The sequence below is a fragment of the Borostomias antarcticus genome (assembly GCF_949987555.1).
Source record: "Borostomias antarcticus genome assembly, chromosome: 25".
NCBI lineage: Eukaryota > Metazoa > Chordata > Actinopteri > Stomiiformes > Stomiidae > Borostomias > Borostomias antarcticus.
Genome location: NC_140258.1, coordinates 11,879,839 through 11,898,130, shown reverse-complemented (window position 1 = coordinate 11,898,130; position 18,292 = coordinate 11,879,839). Strand labels below are relative to the sequence as shown.

The following is an 18,292-nucleotide window of genomic DNA, read 5'->3' as shown; positions in this document are numbered from 1 at the left end:
ACTGGAAAAGAACGCAGTTTTAAAGTTTATATTTTTTGTTAGAATAAAGTAGACTCGGTGTTGAACAATGATGTTCAATCTTTTTTTGCAACGTGTCACAGCGCTCTGAATTCACAAAGAAAACATAATTAGGCTACTTTCAGTGGATTTAGTTGGAAGTGGAGGAAACATCTGTTTCTGTACGGAATTGATCCGGAGGCTTCACCATGGCAAAGACGAACTTTTTGACAGTTTTCTTAACAACAAGCATCATTGCCATCATTTTCGGGGATCTGACCAATGGTAAGTTAATTTCTCTTCAGAAACAAATGCTTGTTTTTCTTTCCTAAAGAAATCTGATATACTCTATGTCGTTTTAGAAATATGTATTTTGTTAATTATTATACAGAACAAGTTGTTATTATATTTAATATGTAGTAGATACAATAGATACCCTCTCTGAAACCATCAGTGGAGGCAGGGTACTGATCGTCAGTATTGTCATAAACTTCCCATGGGGTAGAGTAATCCATTTAATTTTCATTATTACCAATTTAATTCCCTTTTCTGTGCTGACATTTCTGTGTGTATTGTGTTAATGCCAGCTCACTGTGATTAAAGATAGTCTATTTTAGTTTGTCTGAGGCAGTTTTGTCTCAGTTAAAACTCAACTTTAAAGGTCTCTTTTGGGTGTTTAACTCACAGCGGGCTGAATTGATGAAGCGCAGATTATTGTGATAAAGTGAGAGTCTTACAGTACTTCCTCTTCTGACAGATTTAGTGTGGTAAGCACTCTACGTCACTCCATATTTTGGTGAATGCTTTCTATATGGGCCTATAGAAGATCTGTGAAGTGAAGAAGTCTAGAAGCATCTCTGATAACAGACCTGGCAACCCCAGAGAGGTTGGGTCTCTCTCTACTGATGTACGCCATGGCTATGACACTCCCTCTCTGTGTTAACAGCTGAGTATCATGGAGGAGGTCTGTCCTCTGGGCATCCTGGAGGTGTTCCCCGTCCAGGGGGGCATCAGGGCCACTCTCCCCAGCCCACAGGCCCCTCTGACGGGCTGATTGTCCCAGTCCAGGCCCAAACGGTCCATCTCAGCCAGGAGGAGCTCCAGAGGCTGCACTTCAGGCCCACGGTGGGCAGAGTCCAGCTGTCCGAGGGCCAAGAGGCCAAATTCAACTGCTCCATCAACATCCCAGACACCAAGCTGGACCTGACCGTGGTCTGGCTGAAGAACGGGAACGAGCTGTCGGAGAAGGGGATCATCAACGAGCTCCAGACCCAGACTGTTGCTCATGGGGTCATGACCCTACTGTCCACTGTCAGGTAGGGCAATGTGACTGGAGCAGAGGGGACAGGAGATGTGTCCAGGAGATAGTGCCACCACTATAGGGATGGACTGAGGTTCACTATGTGTGTGTGTGTGTGTGTGTGTGTGTATTGTTTGTTTCAGCATCACCAAGGTGCAAAGGACTGATGCAGGGGAGTACCGCTGCAGGCTGGGGGTCAGTGATGCACTGATAGAGTCGCAGCCAATCAGCGTCCAGGTGGAAGGTAAGCTCCTCCTACATCATGGGCCGGCTGTGGCTCAGTGGTAGAACGGGTCGTCCAATGAGGGTCGGCGGTTCGAATCCCGTGTGTGTCTGTTCCAGGGCAGTTCTAACTGTGTGTGTGTGTGTGTGTGTGTGTGTGTGCGTGTGCGTGTGTGTGCGTGTGTGTGCGTGTGTGTGCGTGTGTGTGTGTGTGTGTGTAGGCTTGCCGACGTTCATGAGGCAGCCCGAGGATGTGAATGTAACTAGGAACACGCTGTTTATCCTGACCTGTGAGGCGGTGGGTCCTCCTGACCCCGTTAGGATCCGCTGGCTTCGCAACGGAGTACCTGAGAGAACCCTACAACTCTCTCCAAGCAACTATACTGTGACAGGTACACACACACACACACACACACACACACACACACACACACCACTAGTATTGCACTGTGGCCTGAATCTTCTCTCATCACCTCTGTCTGGCTTTCAGATGGATACGTACTGTTCTACTTTCTGGGCTGTTTACTAAGATTAGGTCTTCAGGAAAACTAGGCCTTTCAGTCTGTTTTGGCATGGGAAGGAATGTGATGCTGCCAAGGTTTCTGATAAGGCACTGTGGCCTGATATGGTATGTGCGTGAATGCCAAGACTTCAGATTGACAACAGATTTTTTTTCCCCTCCTGGCGAATTCCTCACTCTAGCTTCCCTTTCACAGTTCTTGCAAGTGTTGCAAGCATGTACATTTTTGGAAGTAGCATGCCGAAATGGTACTGTATTTTCCACAGTGTACACATTGTTGTACAGTTGTCAGTGGAACACTAACATTACCCCTGCCTGGGTGATTTACATCTGCTCATAAGTACAGCTGTGCCCTGGGGCCAGCCATTCTGGTCCAAGCCTCTGACCACAGCCGAGGCTGCTGGGAGGTGAAGGGTTAAAGTGTGTTGGGCCCAGCGTGTGCCGGAGGCTTGGGCAGAGAGCGGGGGGTGGGGCGTTGGGGTGCACTAGAGATGGTTTGGGGGCGGGATCCTGACACAAAGGCTTCATTTACAGGCTGGCCCACCACTCCACAGGGAGGGGCTGGAAAAAGGGGATATTATGCAGCAAGGCTGGCAGAGAAGACCATCATAGGACTCCCCACCCCCAGGTTTCTGCAGGGTGGATTACCGCAGCTTGACCCAGGCACTCAGACAGAGAGAGCCCCCCCCCCCCCCCCGAGCCAACTGTGCCCTACATGTCACCCTTGCTCACCTGGCCAACACAGCCTGCCAGGGACATGATTAGGAAAGCACTTGTTGTGCACTGCTGTTGTTGTTGCTGGATCATCCTTGGTGAATGCTAGTTGTTTCCCCGTTGTGACTCAGATTATCACCCCTGATTCTGGCTGTATTTGGGTCGAGCGGGCTGATTGTTGTGGTGGTTCTGTGCTGGGCCGTCCCCTCTCCACCAACAGTAGTTGGTTTCCTGTGAAGTGACCTCCAAAGGCCTTCTCAGATCAGCCTGTAACATAATGGCCCAAGTTTCCCTCCAAAATCGTCCAGTTAGGTGTTCACACATCCACCCCACGGAGGCCGGCCGCTCGGACCTCTGCTGTTTTCGGCTGACCGTCTGTTTGGTGTGTTTTGGGCTTAACTGACAGATCCAAAGAGCTACTGACCCACAACAACAATGGTGGTGAATTAGTAGCAACAAGGCCATGTTGTTCTGACCTTCGCTCTCTCTCTCTCTCTCTCTCTCTCTCTCTCTCTCCCTCTTTCTCTCTCTCTCTCTCGCTCTCTCTCTCTCTCTCTCTTTCTCTTTACATCTCCAGGTTTCCCTATGTATCTGTCTCCACCTCTCTCGCTCTCTCTCTCCCTCTCTCTATCCATCTCCCTCTCTCTCTCTCTCCCTCTCTCTCTCTCTCTCTCTCTCTCTCTCTCTCTTTGTCTTTACATCTCCAGGTTTCCCTATGTATCTATCTCCACCACCCCCTGACATGGCGCTGTTGGACCATGCAGCTCTCTGTGGTAGCGAGCTAGCCATGGCTCTGTATCCTCAAATAGAAGCCTTGGTTAGATTGGAACAGGAATAGAGCGGTGGCTAGGCTGAGGCAGAGAGAGATGGCTTCATCTGGAGTAACTTTTCAGTACGGCTGTATTCTGGCCCTCCAGCACACTGGTAGGGGCCCCCCTATAGAGGCTCTCTGCCCCCCTGGAGAGGGGGTTGGTTGTTTGGTCTTAACAGCGTCTGTTCTGGAGGTATTTACAGCCTGTTGTCCAAACAGAGGGGACAGAGTAGGGGGTCTTTTATGAAGTAGAGTTGTGTTTTTAAGCCTTTAGTGAATCAACAGTATTCACTACTGTTGATAGCTTACTGATCTAAATAGCTACATATGCCTAGTATATACACAGTTTAAATATTGCTTTAAAAGTAGGCTACTGTACGCACACGCACACACACACACACACACACACACACACACACACAGTGGATGTGATGGGGAGGAGGAGTTGCTGGGTGGAGTTTCATTAGATATCCAGAGGAAAAGTCCGTACCCCACACAGCGCGGCTGTGTGTGTGGCTCTACGCCGTTTCCCAGCATGCACACAGACAGAGACAAAAGTGACATTATGGAGCTGCCTTCTCAGCCCTCCTCCAGCCTGCCTGCCCTCCAGGGAGGGTCAAAGCCTGGTACTGTGTGCCGCAGGGGGGGGAGCCTGCCAGGCAGTCAGCCCGGCATGGCATTACAGACGCACACAATGGTGCCAAGTCAAAATGAATACAACTTTGAACTGAGAAGTACTGTACATTATGAAGAACAGAGGGAGTCATCTATTGTGGAGAGTCTTTTCGAATGATTTATCATCCTCACCTTAACTAACTGCTCCGTACCCCCAGGCTAGCTTGACACAGAATTTGTATGACTCACCGGACTCTCAGCCCACTCATACAGTCCTCACAGAGAGAAGTAATGATGCATTATTAAAACTGAACAGGGATTCAGAGGAGTGAAAGGAGAACTTTAGGGTACTGTTTCATTTTCTTTCATTTTGCCAGCTCTCGTTCTGATTTATGTGGCCGACATGGGACTTCGACTGTCTGTTGACATCTCTAATCATCATTGTGACACGTCATTAATGCTGCATGGTAACGCAACATGTTTCTACGCGTTTCGGTAAAAAAGGCTTCACAGTGTGGGTCCTCTCATCGCCCTGTCCAGGGTCCTCGACGTGACTCCTCCATCCTGTACAGTTATGTACCTGTCCTACGTGTCTCTGTCTCTGACCCTCCTGACCTGTGTGTCCTATGTGTCTCTGTCTCTGACCCTCCTGACCTGTGTGTCCTACGTGCCTGTCTCTGACCCTCCTGACCTGTGTGTCCTGCGTGTCTCTGTCTCTGACCCTCCTGACCTGTGTGTCCTACAGGTGTGGACAAGTTCACCCAGTTCAGTTGTGAGGCCCACAACCAGAAAGGAGTCACGACCTCCAGAGAAGCCAGCGTCAACATTAAAGGTAATAATCAATCAATCAATCAATCAATCAAAGCTTTATTTGTATAGCGCATTTCATACCCAGAGGCAACACAATGCGCTATACAGAGAACAAGGGAGGTGGGCATACGACCCACCCCTACATATTCCAGAGGGAAGCAAAAAAAATAATGTAGAAAAAGGAGTGTTGAGCGCGTATCTGGTGGAATAAATCAAATCCCAAAACAAGGTGCTCTTTGGTACAAGGGTGATGACTTGGATATAAAAAGATGGCGACCAAGGCACTCTTGGAATGGAAAAAATAAATCCTTTATTAAAAGGCTAATGAATGGCAAAGCTTCAAAATGCACCTAGAGTTGCGGCACACAGGCCGTGTTGTTGTTGAAAGCTTTGCCATGTATTAGACATTTAACAATAAGGCTTTTTATCTTTTCCACTACAAGAGTGCCTTGGTCGCCATGCTTTTTGTATTAAAGGTAATAATGTGTGGGCTGTCTGATGGTGTGTGTGTGTATGTCTGTTTGTGTGTCTGTTTGTGTGTGTGTGTGTGTGTGTGTGTGTGTGTGTGTGTGTGTGTGTGTGTGTGTGCGTGTGTATGTGTGTCCGCGCGTGCATTATGTCTGACTGTGTGTGTGTGTGTGTGTGTGTGAGAGAGTGTGTGTGTGTGTGTGTGTGTGTGCGTGTATATCTGACTGTGTGTGTGTGTGTGTGTGTGTGTGTGTGTGTGTGTGTGTGTGTGTGTATGATGTCTAATGGTGTGTGTGTGTGTGTGTGTGTGTGTATAATGTCTAATGGTGTGTGTGTGTGTGTGTGTATGATGTCTAATGGTGTGTGTGTGTTGTCCATAGTGCTCCCAGCCCCAGTCTCCGAGGTAATGGTGATAGAACGGCACTCTAATAAGCTGGTCCTGAGATGGACCCCCGGACATGACGGCTTCTCCCCCCTCAGCGCCTGCCACATCAGGGTAAGGTTCTGGCCCAGAAACCCACCGCTCCAGAACCACACTGCTGCTGTCTGGGGCACAAACTGAATACTGAATAATAAAAATTAACTGTCTGTATTTGTGAAGACAGAAGTGTGAAAGTAGTGTATATAGACTAGATATGAGCATGTTATATGTGTTCTATTCCAGTGTTCCATATCTTGATTGTGTTATCCATTTTAGTGTTCTGTATGTTCTATTCCTGTGTTCTGTTCCAGTGTTCTGTGTTCTATTCCATTATGTGTTTTATGTAGTGTTCTATGTGTTCCATTTCAGTGTTCTACTGTATATGTTCTATTCCAGTGTTCTGTGATCTATTCAATTCCAGTGTTCTGTTCTATTCTAGTGTTCAGCGTGTTCTGTTCCAATGTTCTGCGTGTTCTAATCCAGTGTTCTATGTTGTAGTCCAGTGTTCTATTCTATTCCAGTGTTCGGTGTGTTCTATTCCAGTGTTCTATTCTATTCCAGTGTTCTGTGTGTTCTATTCCAGTGTTCTATTCTATTCCAGTGTTCTGTGTGTTCTATTCCAGTGTTCTATTCTATTCCAGTGTTCTATTCTATTCCAGTGTTCTGTGTGTTCTATTCCAGTGTTCTATTCTATTCCAGTGTTCTATTCTATTCCAGTGTTCTGTGTGTTCTATTCCAGTGTTCTGTGTGTTCAGCCCAGTGTTCTGTGTGTTCAGCCCATTGTTCTGTGTGTTCTGTTCCAGGTGAAGCAGGTGAGCAGGAGGAAGGGGGAGGTGACCGCCACCAGGACCATCAACACCACGGTGCCTCCGTACCAGTGGGCGGTCCCCAGCCTGCAGGCCATGACCTGGTACAACATGTCCGTCTACTGTAGCAACCAGGTGGGGGCGTCTCCCGCCAGCCCCTGGGTCCAGAGCAACACCACCGAGGGAGGTGAGTAGGGCGCTGGGTTGGGGGTCTGGGCTGGAGGGCGGGTTCATGTCCTGTAGCTGAGGGTCTTGGGGTCTGTGTCTGCATGGATAGAGCTGTGTTAGGTATAGGTACTGCATTTGTAATGCGCTTCTCATCCAGTTGTTACACTGGCCCGGAGCGCCATTCACACACCAATGGCGGCAGCTGCCATGCAAGGCGCTTGCCTGCTCATTGGGAGCAATTTGGGGTTCAGCGTCTTGCCCAAAGACACTTCGACAGGTAGTCAGGAGAAGCCGGGATTCGAACCACCGACCCTACGATCACTGAACGACCCGCTCTACCTCCTGAGCTATACCGCGCCGTGTTCTAACGGTTCTCATCCCAGATTCCTCATCCTTATCCCAGTCTGTCAGATATTGAGCATTTTGTATCGAGCATTATCTGCCGCCTGACAGCAGACGGGTGATGATAAGAGTTGTGTTATGATAAGAGTTGTGTTATGGCCAGTATGACGCAGTACTAGTGACAGGGGAGTTCCCGTCTGAGAGGCGTGTCCTGGTCACTGCCGGAGCCTCTCTCCAGTTTTCCTGAGCGGCCCCAGAGGATGCTGGGAGGTCTTTGGGCAGGCGTGGAGCTCTTACTGGGCAGGGCCGCTTCCTTCCTCCACCCCGGCACTCCGGGGAATGTTTCACTTCTGACAGACTTTCTCATGCCAGAAACATTCCAGTGCTGGAGAGGACAGAATAGCTGACCCCAGACTGGCCTCAATTTCCTCCGCTGAAGACGTTTCTAATATGACTATTGACGTGAATTGATAGTACAGTAGACCATCATACTGTACTGTAGCTGAAATACTGTAACTGGTGTCCAAGCTGTGCGCTGTGAAGAAGGCGAGAGTCAAATGTGACGATTAAGTTATTTGATTAAGGTATTTGATTGATTTGAGTGATTTTAATGCAAGCTTGCAGGTAGACCAATCCCCAAAGAGTGTGATGATTCAAATACAAAGATACTGTACATTCAGAGACAGTTTCCTTTATATACTAGTAAAACATCAAGGTGCGAGCTCATGCATGGCCTTATCTTGATGAATAAGCGGCCCATTCACGTATTTCTGGGCGTACTGCCAACGTGGCCTTTCTGTTCATTAAACCTATCTGTGGTACTCTGCTCCACCTCAAACATCGTATCGTCTGGCACATCTTGGTGGCTTGGTCCTACAGTATCTGTTTTGTACTTTCTGTGACCTTTAACTGCGTACACCTGCACACACACACACACACACACACGAGCGAGTCTTGCGATTATTTGAACTCTTTCTCAGGCCTCTGTCAATTCTATACAGCAAAAATACAACAGCTTCATGACAGCCCCAATCTTCTTCATTTTAGGCTTTTGACAAACTCTAAAACATATAAATATTTAGTTTTAATAGTACATCACCGCTATGGAATGTTATAACAGTTGACTCATTGTGACCTTTGCCCCCCTTTCTTCCTCTTCCTGTGATGTCACAGTGCCATCGTTGTATCCCCAGAATGTGACAGTCCAGCTGAACGATTCCGTGCTGGTGGTGCGATGGCGGCCTCCACCCCTGGACAAGATCAACGGCGTTCTGAGAGGATATAATGTCATCATCACCAGGGACGGCCAGCAGGTCAACAAGGTGAGTTGAGGAGCACAGACCGTCAGTAGACTCAACTCGCCTGGCAACCCATCCTTCAATGTGTATCCATCTTTAAAGATTTAATAAATGAATTATGGAGTGAACAAAATATGATTTAGAATTGGTCTCCTGGCTTACATTAAGCTATGGCCCTAGAAGGATGGTCTTAACCTCTCTTCGTTGGAGGAAAAACACTGAGTTGAGTTGATTGGTAACAGCTGTGTAGAGAAACACATTCTTTCACCATCTTAGCATATTTGATGCTGGGAAAAGAGGAGGGTTACCAAAGGTTCCAAGGCACTCTCTTAAAAATATAAAATGCCTTTATTGATGGTCATGATGGACCTAAACAGAACTCTTGACAGAGGAGGGTTGTTTTTCTAGAAAATTCAAACTAGGACTTGCAACACAGACAACATTTTTCATTTCTTCATTATGGGCATCTGATGCTGTGAACTGATCACATGATTTGTGAACATCATGCAGCAGCTTGTGAAACACGGGTTTTCAGCTTGACTCCTGGGCTTGTTGCTCTCGCCATCAGCAGAGTTCTGCTTCCTCTTTCTATGCTCTCAACTCCCATCATCCTCCCCAAGATGCACTTCCCCTGTGTAGCTGTGAAACAGGGAATGTCCATGTGGTGCAAGACTGACCTTAGCTGGGCATCTGGTGGTGTGGGTTCACCCAGAGACAGGCTGGGGGTCAGACATCTTGTGTCACACTGTTCCTTATTGTTGATCCTCTCTCACCTGATTGGCTCGCAGGTGTTTTGGTCCAGGCTGTAGAGTGCATTGTGGGTAAAATAGGTAGTTGCATGCATCAAGGCTACTCAGTCTTTTTTGTCTTCCTAGACCCCTCACCTCTGATACATGCTTAGGGTAATTCACACGGATATGATGACTCATGTTGTGTATGACCACTGAAAAAATATATTTTTGATGTTCTTCGTAGTACACCCAGGAGGGTTTGCCCAGCCGGCCTCGTTCTGTGACTGCCAGTGCTCCCTTGCTCTCTAGTACAATGGCGTTTCCTCTGCTTCCTGTCTGTGTGGTGGTGACAGGAAGCTGACTTTGTGAAAAATGTAAGCATGTTTTGTCAGCTCTGAGTCATCCAGGAGTGAATGGGAACACACAATGGGACACATACAAGTACATACGCACTGTCTAGTGGAACTGTGATATCATAACATACACACACACGCAAAGGCTTTGTAACACACACACACACACACACACACGCACACACAAAGGCTTTGTAACAACAGCAGCAGCAGTGACTGGAAGTGAAGTGTGCATGTGTGTCAGGCCCTGTTCTGGTATCCGCAGGGTCAGCAAACAGCTGGGTACTACAGTCATTACCACAGACAGCTCACTCTATGTAGTGTTGAATGAGTCCCATGGTATTCATGCAGGGGTAGCAGTGACTACTGAAGTGGGTATACTCTAATGGCTAAATTGTGGAAATGCTACCGTTTTTGGGCTGGTGGTGTGTTTATTCTAACATCACACATACCCGTGTGTGTGTTTTTTTCGCCCCCCACCGAAAAATACAAGTAAATACTTGTATTTTAAACTTGTTACCTGGCTGAATTACTGAAAGGCATCAATCAGCATTGGTTCTGAGGAATATAATATAGTATATATATATAATATATATATAATAATACAAACAGCTCTGCTGGGCGGGTTTATGACAGCGAGGAGCGGTTGAAGTTAGTACATGACCTTTTCTGATTTTTTTCAAATGGTTCATCCAATCACCGGCCAAGAAATTTTGAAAGTCTGTTTTTTCCAAACAGTTTCCAGTGGAGAGTTCCCAGATGGTTATGTGAAGCAAACCATCTGGCGCGTCAGGTTACCAATCCTCCTCCTCAAGTAATACAGGAGTCGCATTGTTCCAACGCACAGCTTGACAAAGAGTTAGTCCCACCCTTAGTGTCGATTGGCAGCACTCATTGGTCAATTATTTTTTTACTCAGAGAAACAGCTGTTTCATGTAGCAGCACCAGACCAACAATCAGTCAACTTTGGTGGAGTGGGTGGATTTGAATGTCTGGACTGAGGATAGACTGCATTTTCCATTCTCATGGTTCTGTCCACTCTGCTCTGGAAGGAAGGAAGGAAGGAAGGAAGGAAGGAAGGAAGAAAGAAAGAAAGAAAGAAAGAAAGAAAGAAAGAAAGAAAGAAAGAAAGAAAGAAAGAAAGAAAGAAAGAAAGAAAGAAAGAAAGAGAAAAAGAAAGAAAGAGAAAAAGAAAGAAAGAAAGAGAAAAAGAAAGAAAGAAAGAAAGAAAGAAAGAAAGAAAGAAAGAAAGAAAGAAAGAAAGAAAGAGAAAAAGAAAGAAAGAGAAAGAGAAAAAGAAAGAAAGAAAGAGAAAAAGAAAGAAAGAAAGAGAAAAAGAAAGAAAGAAAGAAAGAAAGAAAGAAAGAGAAAAAGAAAGAAAGAAAGAAAGAAAGAAAGAAAGAAAGAGAAAAAGAAAGAAAGAGAAAGAGAAAAAGAAAGAAAGAAAGAGAAAAAGAAAGAAAGAAAGAGAAAAAGAAAGAAAGAAAGAAAGAGAAAAAGAAAGAAAGAAAGAAAGAAAGAAAGAAAGAAAGAAAGAAAGAGAAAAAGAAAGAAAGAGAAAAAGAAAGAAAGAAAGAGAAAAAGAAAGAAAGAAAGAAAGAAAGAAAGAAAGAAAGAAAGAAAGAAAGAAAGAAAGAGAAAAAGAAAGAAAGAGAAAGAGAAAAAGAAAGAAAGAAAGAGAAAAAGAAAGAAAGAAAGAGAAAAAGAAAGAAAGAAAGAAAGAAAGAGAAAAAGAAAGAAAGAAAGAAAGAAAGAAAGAAAGAAAGAAAGAAAGAAAGAAAGAGAAAAAGAAAGAAAGAGAAAGAGAAAAAGAAAGAAAGAAAGAGAAAAAGAAAGAAAGAAAGAAAGAAAGAGAAAAAGAAAGAAAGAAAGAAAGAAAGAAAGAAAGAAAGAAAGAAAGAAAGAAAGAAAGAAAGAGAGAGAGAGATAAGGAGAGATGGTACAGTACATCCCCAGTGCTGTGTCCAGACCAGACCGGTCACTTGGTCAGCAAGTCCCATGTCAGACAGACAGACGGACAAAGAGAGGAACTCCAGGATGTTACCATAATAACAGAGTTGAGAAACGCAGGGCTGCTGCTATCACATGTCCCGACCATCTCAAACACACACACCAACCAGCCCAGAGAGAAGGCATTCTTCCCGTTTTCTCACAAACATACCGGTATGTTCTGTTGAGTACTGGACTGTACTGGTGTGACAGGTGTCACTATGCTGCTTGTCAGTCGCTCTACCAACTGAGCTACAGCCGCGCCGATAGATAGCTGGTCTTGTGTCTCGTTCAGTGTAAATCCCCAATGATCTGACGTTGTGGTGTTGTTCAGATCCACAGCTACGGCACCTCTGCCTACATCACTCTGCAGGAGTTCAACACCAGCTACAGTGTCCAGGTGGCGGCCTTCACCCACGCAGGCGAGGGGATGCTCAGCCCCCCGGCCTCGATCTACGTCCCTGAGAACAGTGAGTACCTCACACACACACACACACACACACACACACACACACACACACACGCATCTGAAAACAATAGACTGGCAGTATCTAGAAGTTGTGTGCTATGACTGAATGAAGTGCAATGACGCAAAACACTTTGTACCGCAAAGAATCAGCTCGCTTTCCAGTCACAATTGTGTTGGAAATTTGTTTCACGGCCATCCAGCTGTGATGATATCAGCCTCATGTTGTCCTGCCGTCCCGTCCCCTGCTCCAGACTGGGTCCTGTCCCCGTCGTCTAGCCCAGACACCAGCGGTTCTGACTCGGTCTACATCTGGCTGGGCGTGGTGTGTGGCTTATGTCTGCTCTTGGTGCTGCTCTGGGCGGCCCTCTGTCTGCGCGGACGCCTCACGGAGACACGCTTCAGGTACGATGTTATTTTTATTTTATTTTTTTTAAAGATATTTTTTAGGGCTTTTCAGCTTTAATGTTATAAGACAGTTGAGAGAGACAGGAAATGTGGGGGAGAGAGAGGGGAGGACATGCGGCACAGGACCCGAGCCGGGAATCGAACCCGCCGCGCGAAGGACTAGCCTTCATATGGTGCGCGCCTTACCCGGTGAGCTACCGGGGAGCCCCAGGTACGCTGTTATTATCCAACATATCGGAAACCTATCTTCAGCTGTGGGCTCATAACATCGTCTCCAAGAATACTGATGTCATCCCTCACTTGCCCTGTCTGGGCAGTTGTAGCTGGCCACAATGATGCTTATTACCACTGCATATGAAGGTTACAGTGTTGTATTTTCACTGGTCAGGAAGGAAGTGATGCAGCTGTCTTCTTAAATGGAGGAAGTTGCTGTGAGTTTTAAGTGACTGTCTATCCGGATGCTTGGTTAATAAGGTCAGGAGTCCTGCTGGTACTCTACCTGTTATATATCTGGCCTGTATTACTGCTGAGGAACAGCTGCAGCTGGAGACAAACATCAAAACAACCCTCTCCTTTCTGCTTTCTTCCTCTCCTCAGCTCTCCTCTGTACTCCACCTTCTCCCTCTCCTCTGCTCTCCACCTTCTCCCTCGCCTCTCCTCTTCGCTTCTCTCCTCGTCTTCCTGCCAAAGTTTTTCTTCTGGAATACATTACCGAGCCCCTGACTCAGTCTCTCCGTTCAGGATACCGATAAGAGTGTGTCACGCTATAATAAAAACTGGCAAACAACATCTGTCCCTGCAGACAGGAAGACATCAGCTCATACTGCTTCCTGCTGTGGAGAAGTTCTCTATATCAAACATCAGCTTAATTATTGTAATGTGGATCTCTCTCTGAGGTTGATGACTCAACCTGTTGTTCCTGTGTCTCATTTGGCACCTCTCTGGCGCCCCCTGCAGGCAGCTGTTTGGAAGTGCAGACAAGCTGCAGCCAATCGTCCAGTACAGACCTACGAGATCCTACAACCGCTCGGCCATAGAGATCACACGTATGTGACTGCTACACATCCCTGATGGAAATTGATTGATTGGTTGATTGATTGTTTGATTGTTTGATTGTTTGATTGTTTGATTGTTTGATTGTTTGATTGATTGATTTGTTGATTGATTGATTGATTGATTGATTGATTGATTGATTGATTGATTGATTGAAGGGCCATGCATCTTTAGGATCTCCTCCAGGTTTCTTTCACAGTGTAACTTCTCTTCATCTCCTCTTAGTTGCTAACCTGGGTGTGAGTGACGAGCTTCAGGCCAAGCTGCAGGACGTGATGATCATGCGGAACCTGCTGTCCATAGGAAAAGTTCTGGGAGAAGGTAAAACACAATATTCTAGAATTAAAAGGAGGCGCTAAACACTCGAGCTCAGAGGCAACATATGTATTGAAGTTAGCAATGTTTCGACAGCAAGCTGTCTTTTATTTAATGTGTTTTCCAATATAGGTGTGCGTTTCATTCGTCTTCGAACGACTACAGTATATTATAGACAGTCTTTACCAGAACCATCAGTCTTGTTCCTCTTGGCTTCATAGACTGTCTGCAGACACAGGTCTGGTTTCCCAGACTCTAACCCCGTTGTTGTTGACCAGGTGAGTTTGGCTCGGTGGTGGAGGGAAATCTGAAACAAACGGATGGAACGTCAGAGAAAGTGGCGGTGAAGACTATGAAACGTAAGCCTCATCTGTTAACGAATCCACTTTACATGGTGCATTACATTGGCTTTAATGGTAATCTAATAATGCTTTATCATATCTGTATTGAATTCAAAGGAGGCTATCTGCCCTATGCCTGTGTGGGTGTAACGTTTCCTACACTTCTGTGTGTGTTTGTGTGTGATGTTTCCTAAACCTCTGTGTGTGGGTGTGTGTGTGTGTGTGTGTGTGTGTGTGTGTGTGTGTGTGTGTGTGTGTGTGTGTGTGTGTGTGTGTGTGTGTGTGTGTGTGTGATGTCCTGTCTGTAGTGGACAACTTCTCTCAGAGAGAGATCGAGGAGTTCCTGAACGAGGCAGCCTGTATGAAGGATTTCGACCATCCCAACGTCATCAGGCTGCTAGGTATGTCCATCAGGACGCCTCCCCTCAGCTTATTACTGTCTGATTTGAATATGCTGAAGTGGTGACGACTAACGAGCTTTAGAGTAAAAAAAAAAGTACCCGCTTTGGAGAACGCTATCTTCTGATTAAGCTTGGCGTGACATCGCAGTGTGTGTGTCTTGTTGTTCTCTTATCTGATATGTGTTTAGAGGTTGTTCATTCAGTGTGTGTGTGTGTTAAAAATTATTAAAAAATATTACAAATCTTACTTGGTTTAGTTTAGATTTCAAAGAACACGCTGAGTGGTCGGTCAAGCTGGTTTCAAACAAAGACTAAGTTTATTCTATGATACGATTTGCAATTCGGACTCGAGCACAGGAAGTGAATCCAGGCAAGAGTGAGTGACTGGGGAACGAAAGCGATAGTTTATAACGTGAAAAAGGAAGTGACATAGTTTCAGGATGAAGAGGACAAGGAAGTGATGTCACACAGGAACAATTTGTAGTTTTAACAGACTGATTCTAGAGGAACGAACTACAAAGTTAGAACAACAGTCAAGTAGGAAAACAAAACACTTTGGTGAGACTTGAATTTCATTCACAGTGTGTGTGTGTGTGTGTGCGTGTGCGTGTGCGTGTGCGTGTGCGCGTGCGCGTGTGCGTGTGTGTGTGTGTGGGTTGTGGCCCTGCCAGGTGTATGTCTGGAGGTGGGTTCTGGCCACTTCCCCAAGCCTATGGTGATCCTGCCGTTCATGAGGTACGGAGACCTGCACAGCTTCCTGCTGCGCTCGCGCCTCGGGGACACTCCTCTGGTGAGACTGACTCTGGATGTCCCTCGCTGCCACTCTGTCTCTGGTTAGGTGTCTTTGTCCCCCTCCCTCCTCTCTCTCTCTCCTTCTCTCTTCCTATGTCTCTCTTTCTGCCACTCCTTTACAACCTAATCCAGCAGGGGAAATCATGCCTTAGCCGTTACCAAGGAATTGGATCTTGGATCTAGTTCTATTAGTTAATATGTTACCTATCCTATCCTTCTTCTCTTCTGATATGGTGTAGTCGGATCCTAACCATGAAGATGGTTCTGTCTCCTCCCCCTCAGTTCCTACCCACTCAGACGCTGCTCAAGTTCATGATTGACATCGCTATGGGGATGGAATACCTCAGTGGGCGGAACTTCCTGCATCGTGACCTGGCTGCCCGCAACTGCATGTAGGTTTTCAAATTAAACTAACTCACTAATGTTTTTATTGTTCACCATATATCGCCATGGATCTGTGGTTATGATCTTAGAATTTGAGTTAAATGTTACTGAGCTGAATATTTACTAGTGGTTTATCCTAGTGTCTTTTTTAAAATTTATTTTACATTTTTCTTACTTCCTGGTTCTCCAGGTTGCGTGATGACATGACGGTCTGTGTGGCAGACTTTGGCCTGTCTAAGAAGATTTACAGCGGGGATTACTACCGGCAGGGCAGGATCGCCAAGATGCCCGTGAAGTGGATCGCAGTGGAGAGCCTGGCAGACAGAGTCTTCACTGTGAAGAGTGATGTGGTGAGAACAGACAAGCCCCCTCAACTAGGCTCAAGACCTCTGAAAAGCTCTGTTGCGTGTCTGTATCTAGTGCTTGACTTAGGCAGGAGCTCATTGCCGAGTAACAGCACCTCCAATTTTCATCTTCTTGAGCTCCTACTAATCTCTCTTATTGGAATATAAGCTCAAACGCATTGTAGAACTCCTGCACCCCTTGAATATAAACAGTTCCAGGAAGTACCAGCACCATTTTCAGTCCGGCACTTCCTGTATGAGAGTGCGCCTAATATGTGTCTTTGTGAGAATCAATCAATCAATCAATCAAAGCTTTATTTGTATAGCGCATTTCATACCCAGAGGCAACACAATGCGCTTTACAGAGAACAAGGGAGGTGGGCATAGGACCCACTCTCTACATATTCCAGAGAATGTGGGCCAGAGAGAGTGGGGTCATTCCTATAACGTTAGCTCCTTCCTCACGTGACGGTTAACTCTACTCACCACAGGAACACTTACAACCCAGGGAAATCCTGCATGGATAACAAAGAGAATCCAAGTGTAAACATGAGCAATGGTGTCTCCTGTGTGTCTGTCAGTGGGCGTTCGGGGTGACCATGTGGGAGATTGCCACGCGGGGTATGACGCCGTACCCTGGCATCCAGAACCACGAGATCTACGACTACCTCTTGGAGGGGCACCGGCTGAAGCAGCCAGCAGACTGTCTGGACGACCTGTGAGTATTGCTCCTAGGCGGGCTGTGTTTGAGTTGGAAGGGTCTGGTGGGGAGGAGGGGAGGGGGCGGTGATGTTATGCTGCAGAGACAAAGAAAAAATACAGCACTGCATGTAATCTGTCGATTTCTGAGATTTCAGGTTTCTCCTGAGAGGTACTAGTTCTAGTCAGCACTAGTTATTGTGGAGGAGATACAGCAACACTTGGAAAACCAACAGAAATTCAAACTCTGGAATACTTAACTCCATAGAGTGTGTCCAGAAAACCAAAGCGTAGACACAGAGAAAGGTATGAGGATTACACGCCACGGCAGACTCCAGCTCTTTGTGCGAACCTCAGATCTTTCTCTGCGACCAATGGAAATGGCCTTTCTCTGGGTTCAGCCTATCAGAATGTCCGTTGTTAACTCGCCGTGTCTCCCGCCCTCCAGGTATGAGATCATGTACAGCTGCTGGAGGGCTGATCCCCTGGACCGCCCCGTCTTCACCCAGGTCAGGGAGAGACTCGAGAAGCTGACGGAGAAGCTTCCGGAAGCCTCTAGCAAGGAGGACATCATCTACATCAACACCTCCTTCCCAGAGGAGGACGCTGCAGAAGACCCGCATTCAGACATGCCCCTGTTCAGCTCCTCTCCCTCCTGCAGCCACCAAGTCCCAGACTGCTCCCTGGTCAGGGTGGACATCCATGAGAGCCTGCAGGAGGAGGAGGAGGAGGAGGACGACCGTTATGTTGTGGTCATCTCTTCTGCAGCGCCTGCCAGGAGAGCTGCAGCGACCGTGGACATCTTGGCGAGGGATGGCTCGGGGCGAGCTAACAGGGGAGCGGTCGGTGACATCAGTGGGATGGAACAAAACTCTTGTGAGACAACGCTGCTGCTCTGAGGGTGTCATGCTGAAGTCACCAGGACACCAGACTGATTCATGTCACGTTGCCAGCTGAATTAATTCAATATTGACAGTATTCCATTTGACCGGTTGTTCTGGTCTTACCAGGCATGTCAGTGTTTTCTCTTGGTTATATTTACACCTCAAACGTTTACCACTAGTCTCAATTTACTGTTTGAATAGAAGAGAAGTTCAGGATTCTGATAATTCATTGAATAAGCTTTAATTTTAATGGAGTTTGTCTCTAGAACATGATGTTTAAAACTGTGAACAAGCAAACATCCATCTTTGGTCAACCAGTTCTGCAAGCAGTAGGCTATTTGACCCCCCCTCTATAATCAGAGTCTGATTGGATATTTTGCATTACTTTGCTTTTTTTTTTAAATATTGAAGTATTGTATATAATGGGCAATTTGTGTGAATTGAAGTATGTAAAGTAGCCTATGAATCTGTATATATGTCGGACTAGGAGCACAGTGGCTCCTGAGGTACTAACGCTATACAACAACCGTTGTTACATAAAAAATATTTTTTAAATAAGTTGAACATTGATCTAATTTTTTTCCTTGGTGCAATAAATTGAAGATATTACTTGTATTATTTATTAATTAAAATTAAAGTC

General features: G+C 46.2%; 1 protein-coding gene across 1 annotated transcript; it reads left to right on the top strand.

Moving 5' to 3' along the window:
• Positions 1 to 206: 206 nt before the first annotated feature.
• Positions 207 to 18,086, top strand: mertka (c-mer proto-oncogene tyrosine kinase a; the record flags this gene model as incomplete). The annotated part of the gene is made up of 19 exons (XM_084458901.1): positions 207 to 282; positions 944 to 1,313; positions 1,441 to 1,541; positions 1,741 to 1,911; positions 4,925 to 5,011; positions 5,838 to 5,953; positions 6,682 to 6,871; positions 8,368 to 8,516; positions 11,900 to 12,035; positions 12,286 to 12,436; positions 13,397 to 13,485; positions 13,718 to 13,813; positions 14,086 to 14,166; positions 14,457 to 14,549; positions 15,221 to 15,339; positions 15,624 to 15,733; positions 15,916 to 16,075; positions 16,651 to 16,787; positions 17,217 to 18,086. The coding sequence occupies 19 exons, from the start codon at positions 207 to 209 to the stop codon at positions 17,665 to 17,667; spliced, it is 2,883 nt and encodes a 960-aa protein (XP_084315027.1). The 3' UTR covers positions 17,668 to 18,086.
• Between the last annotated feature and the right edge of the window lie 206 nt (positions 18,087 to 18,292).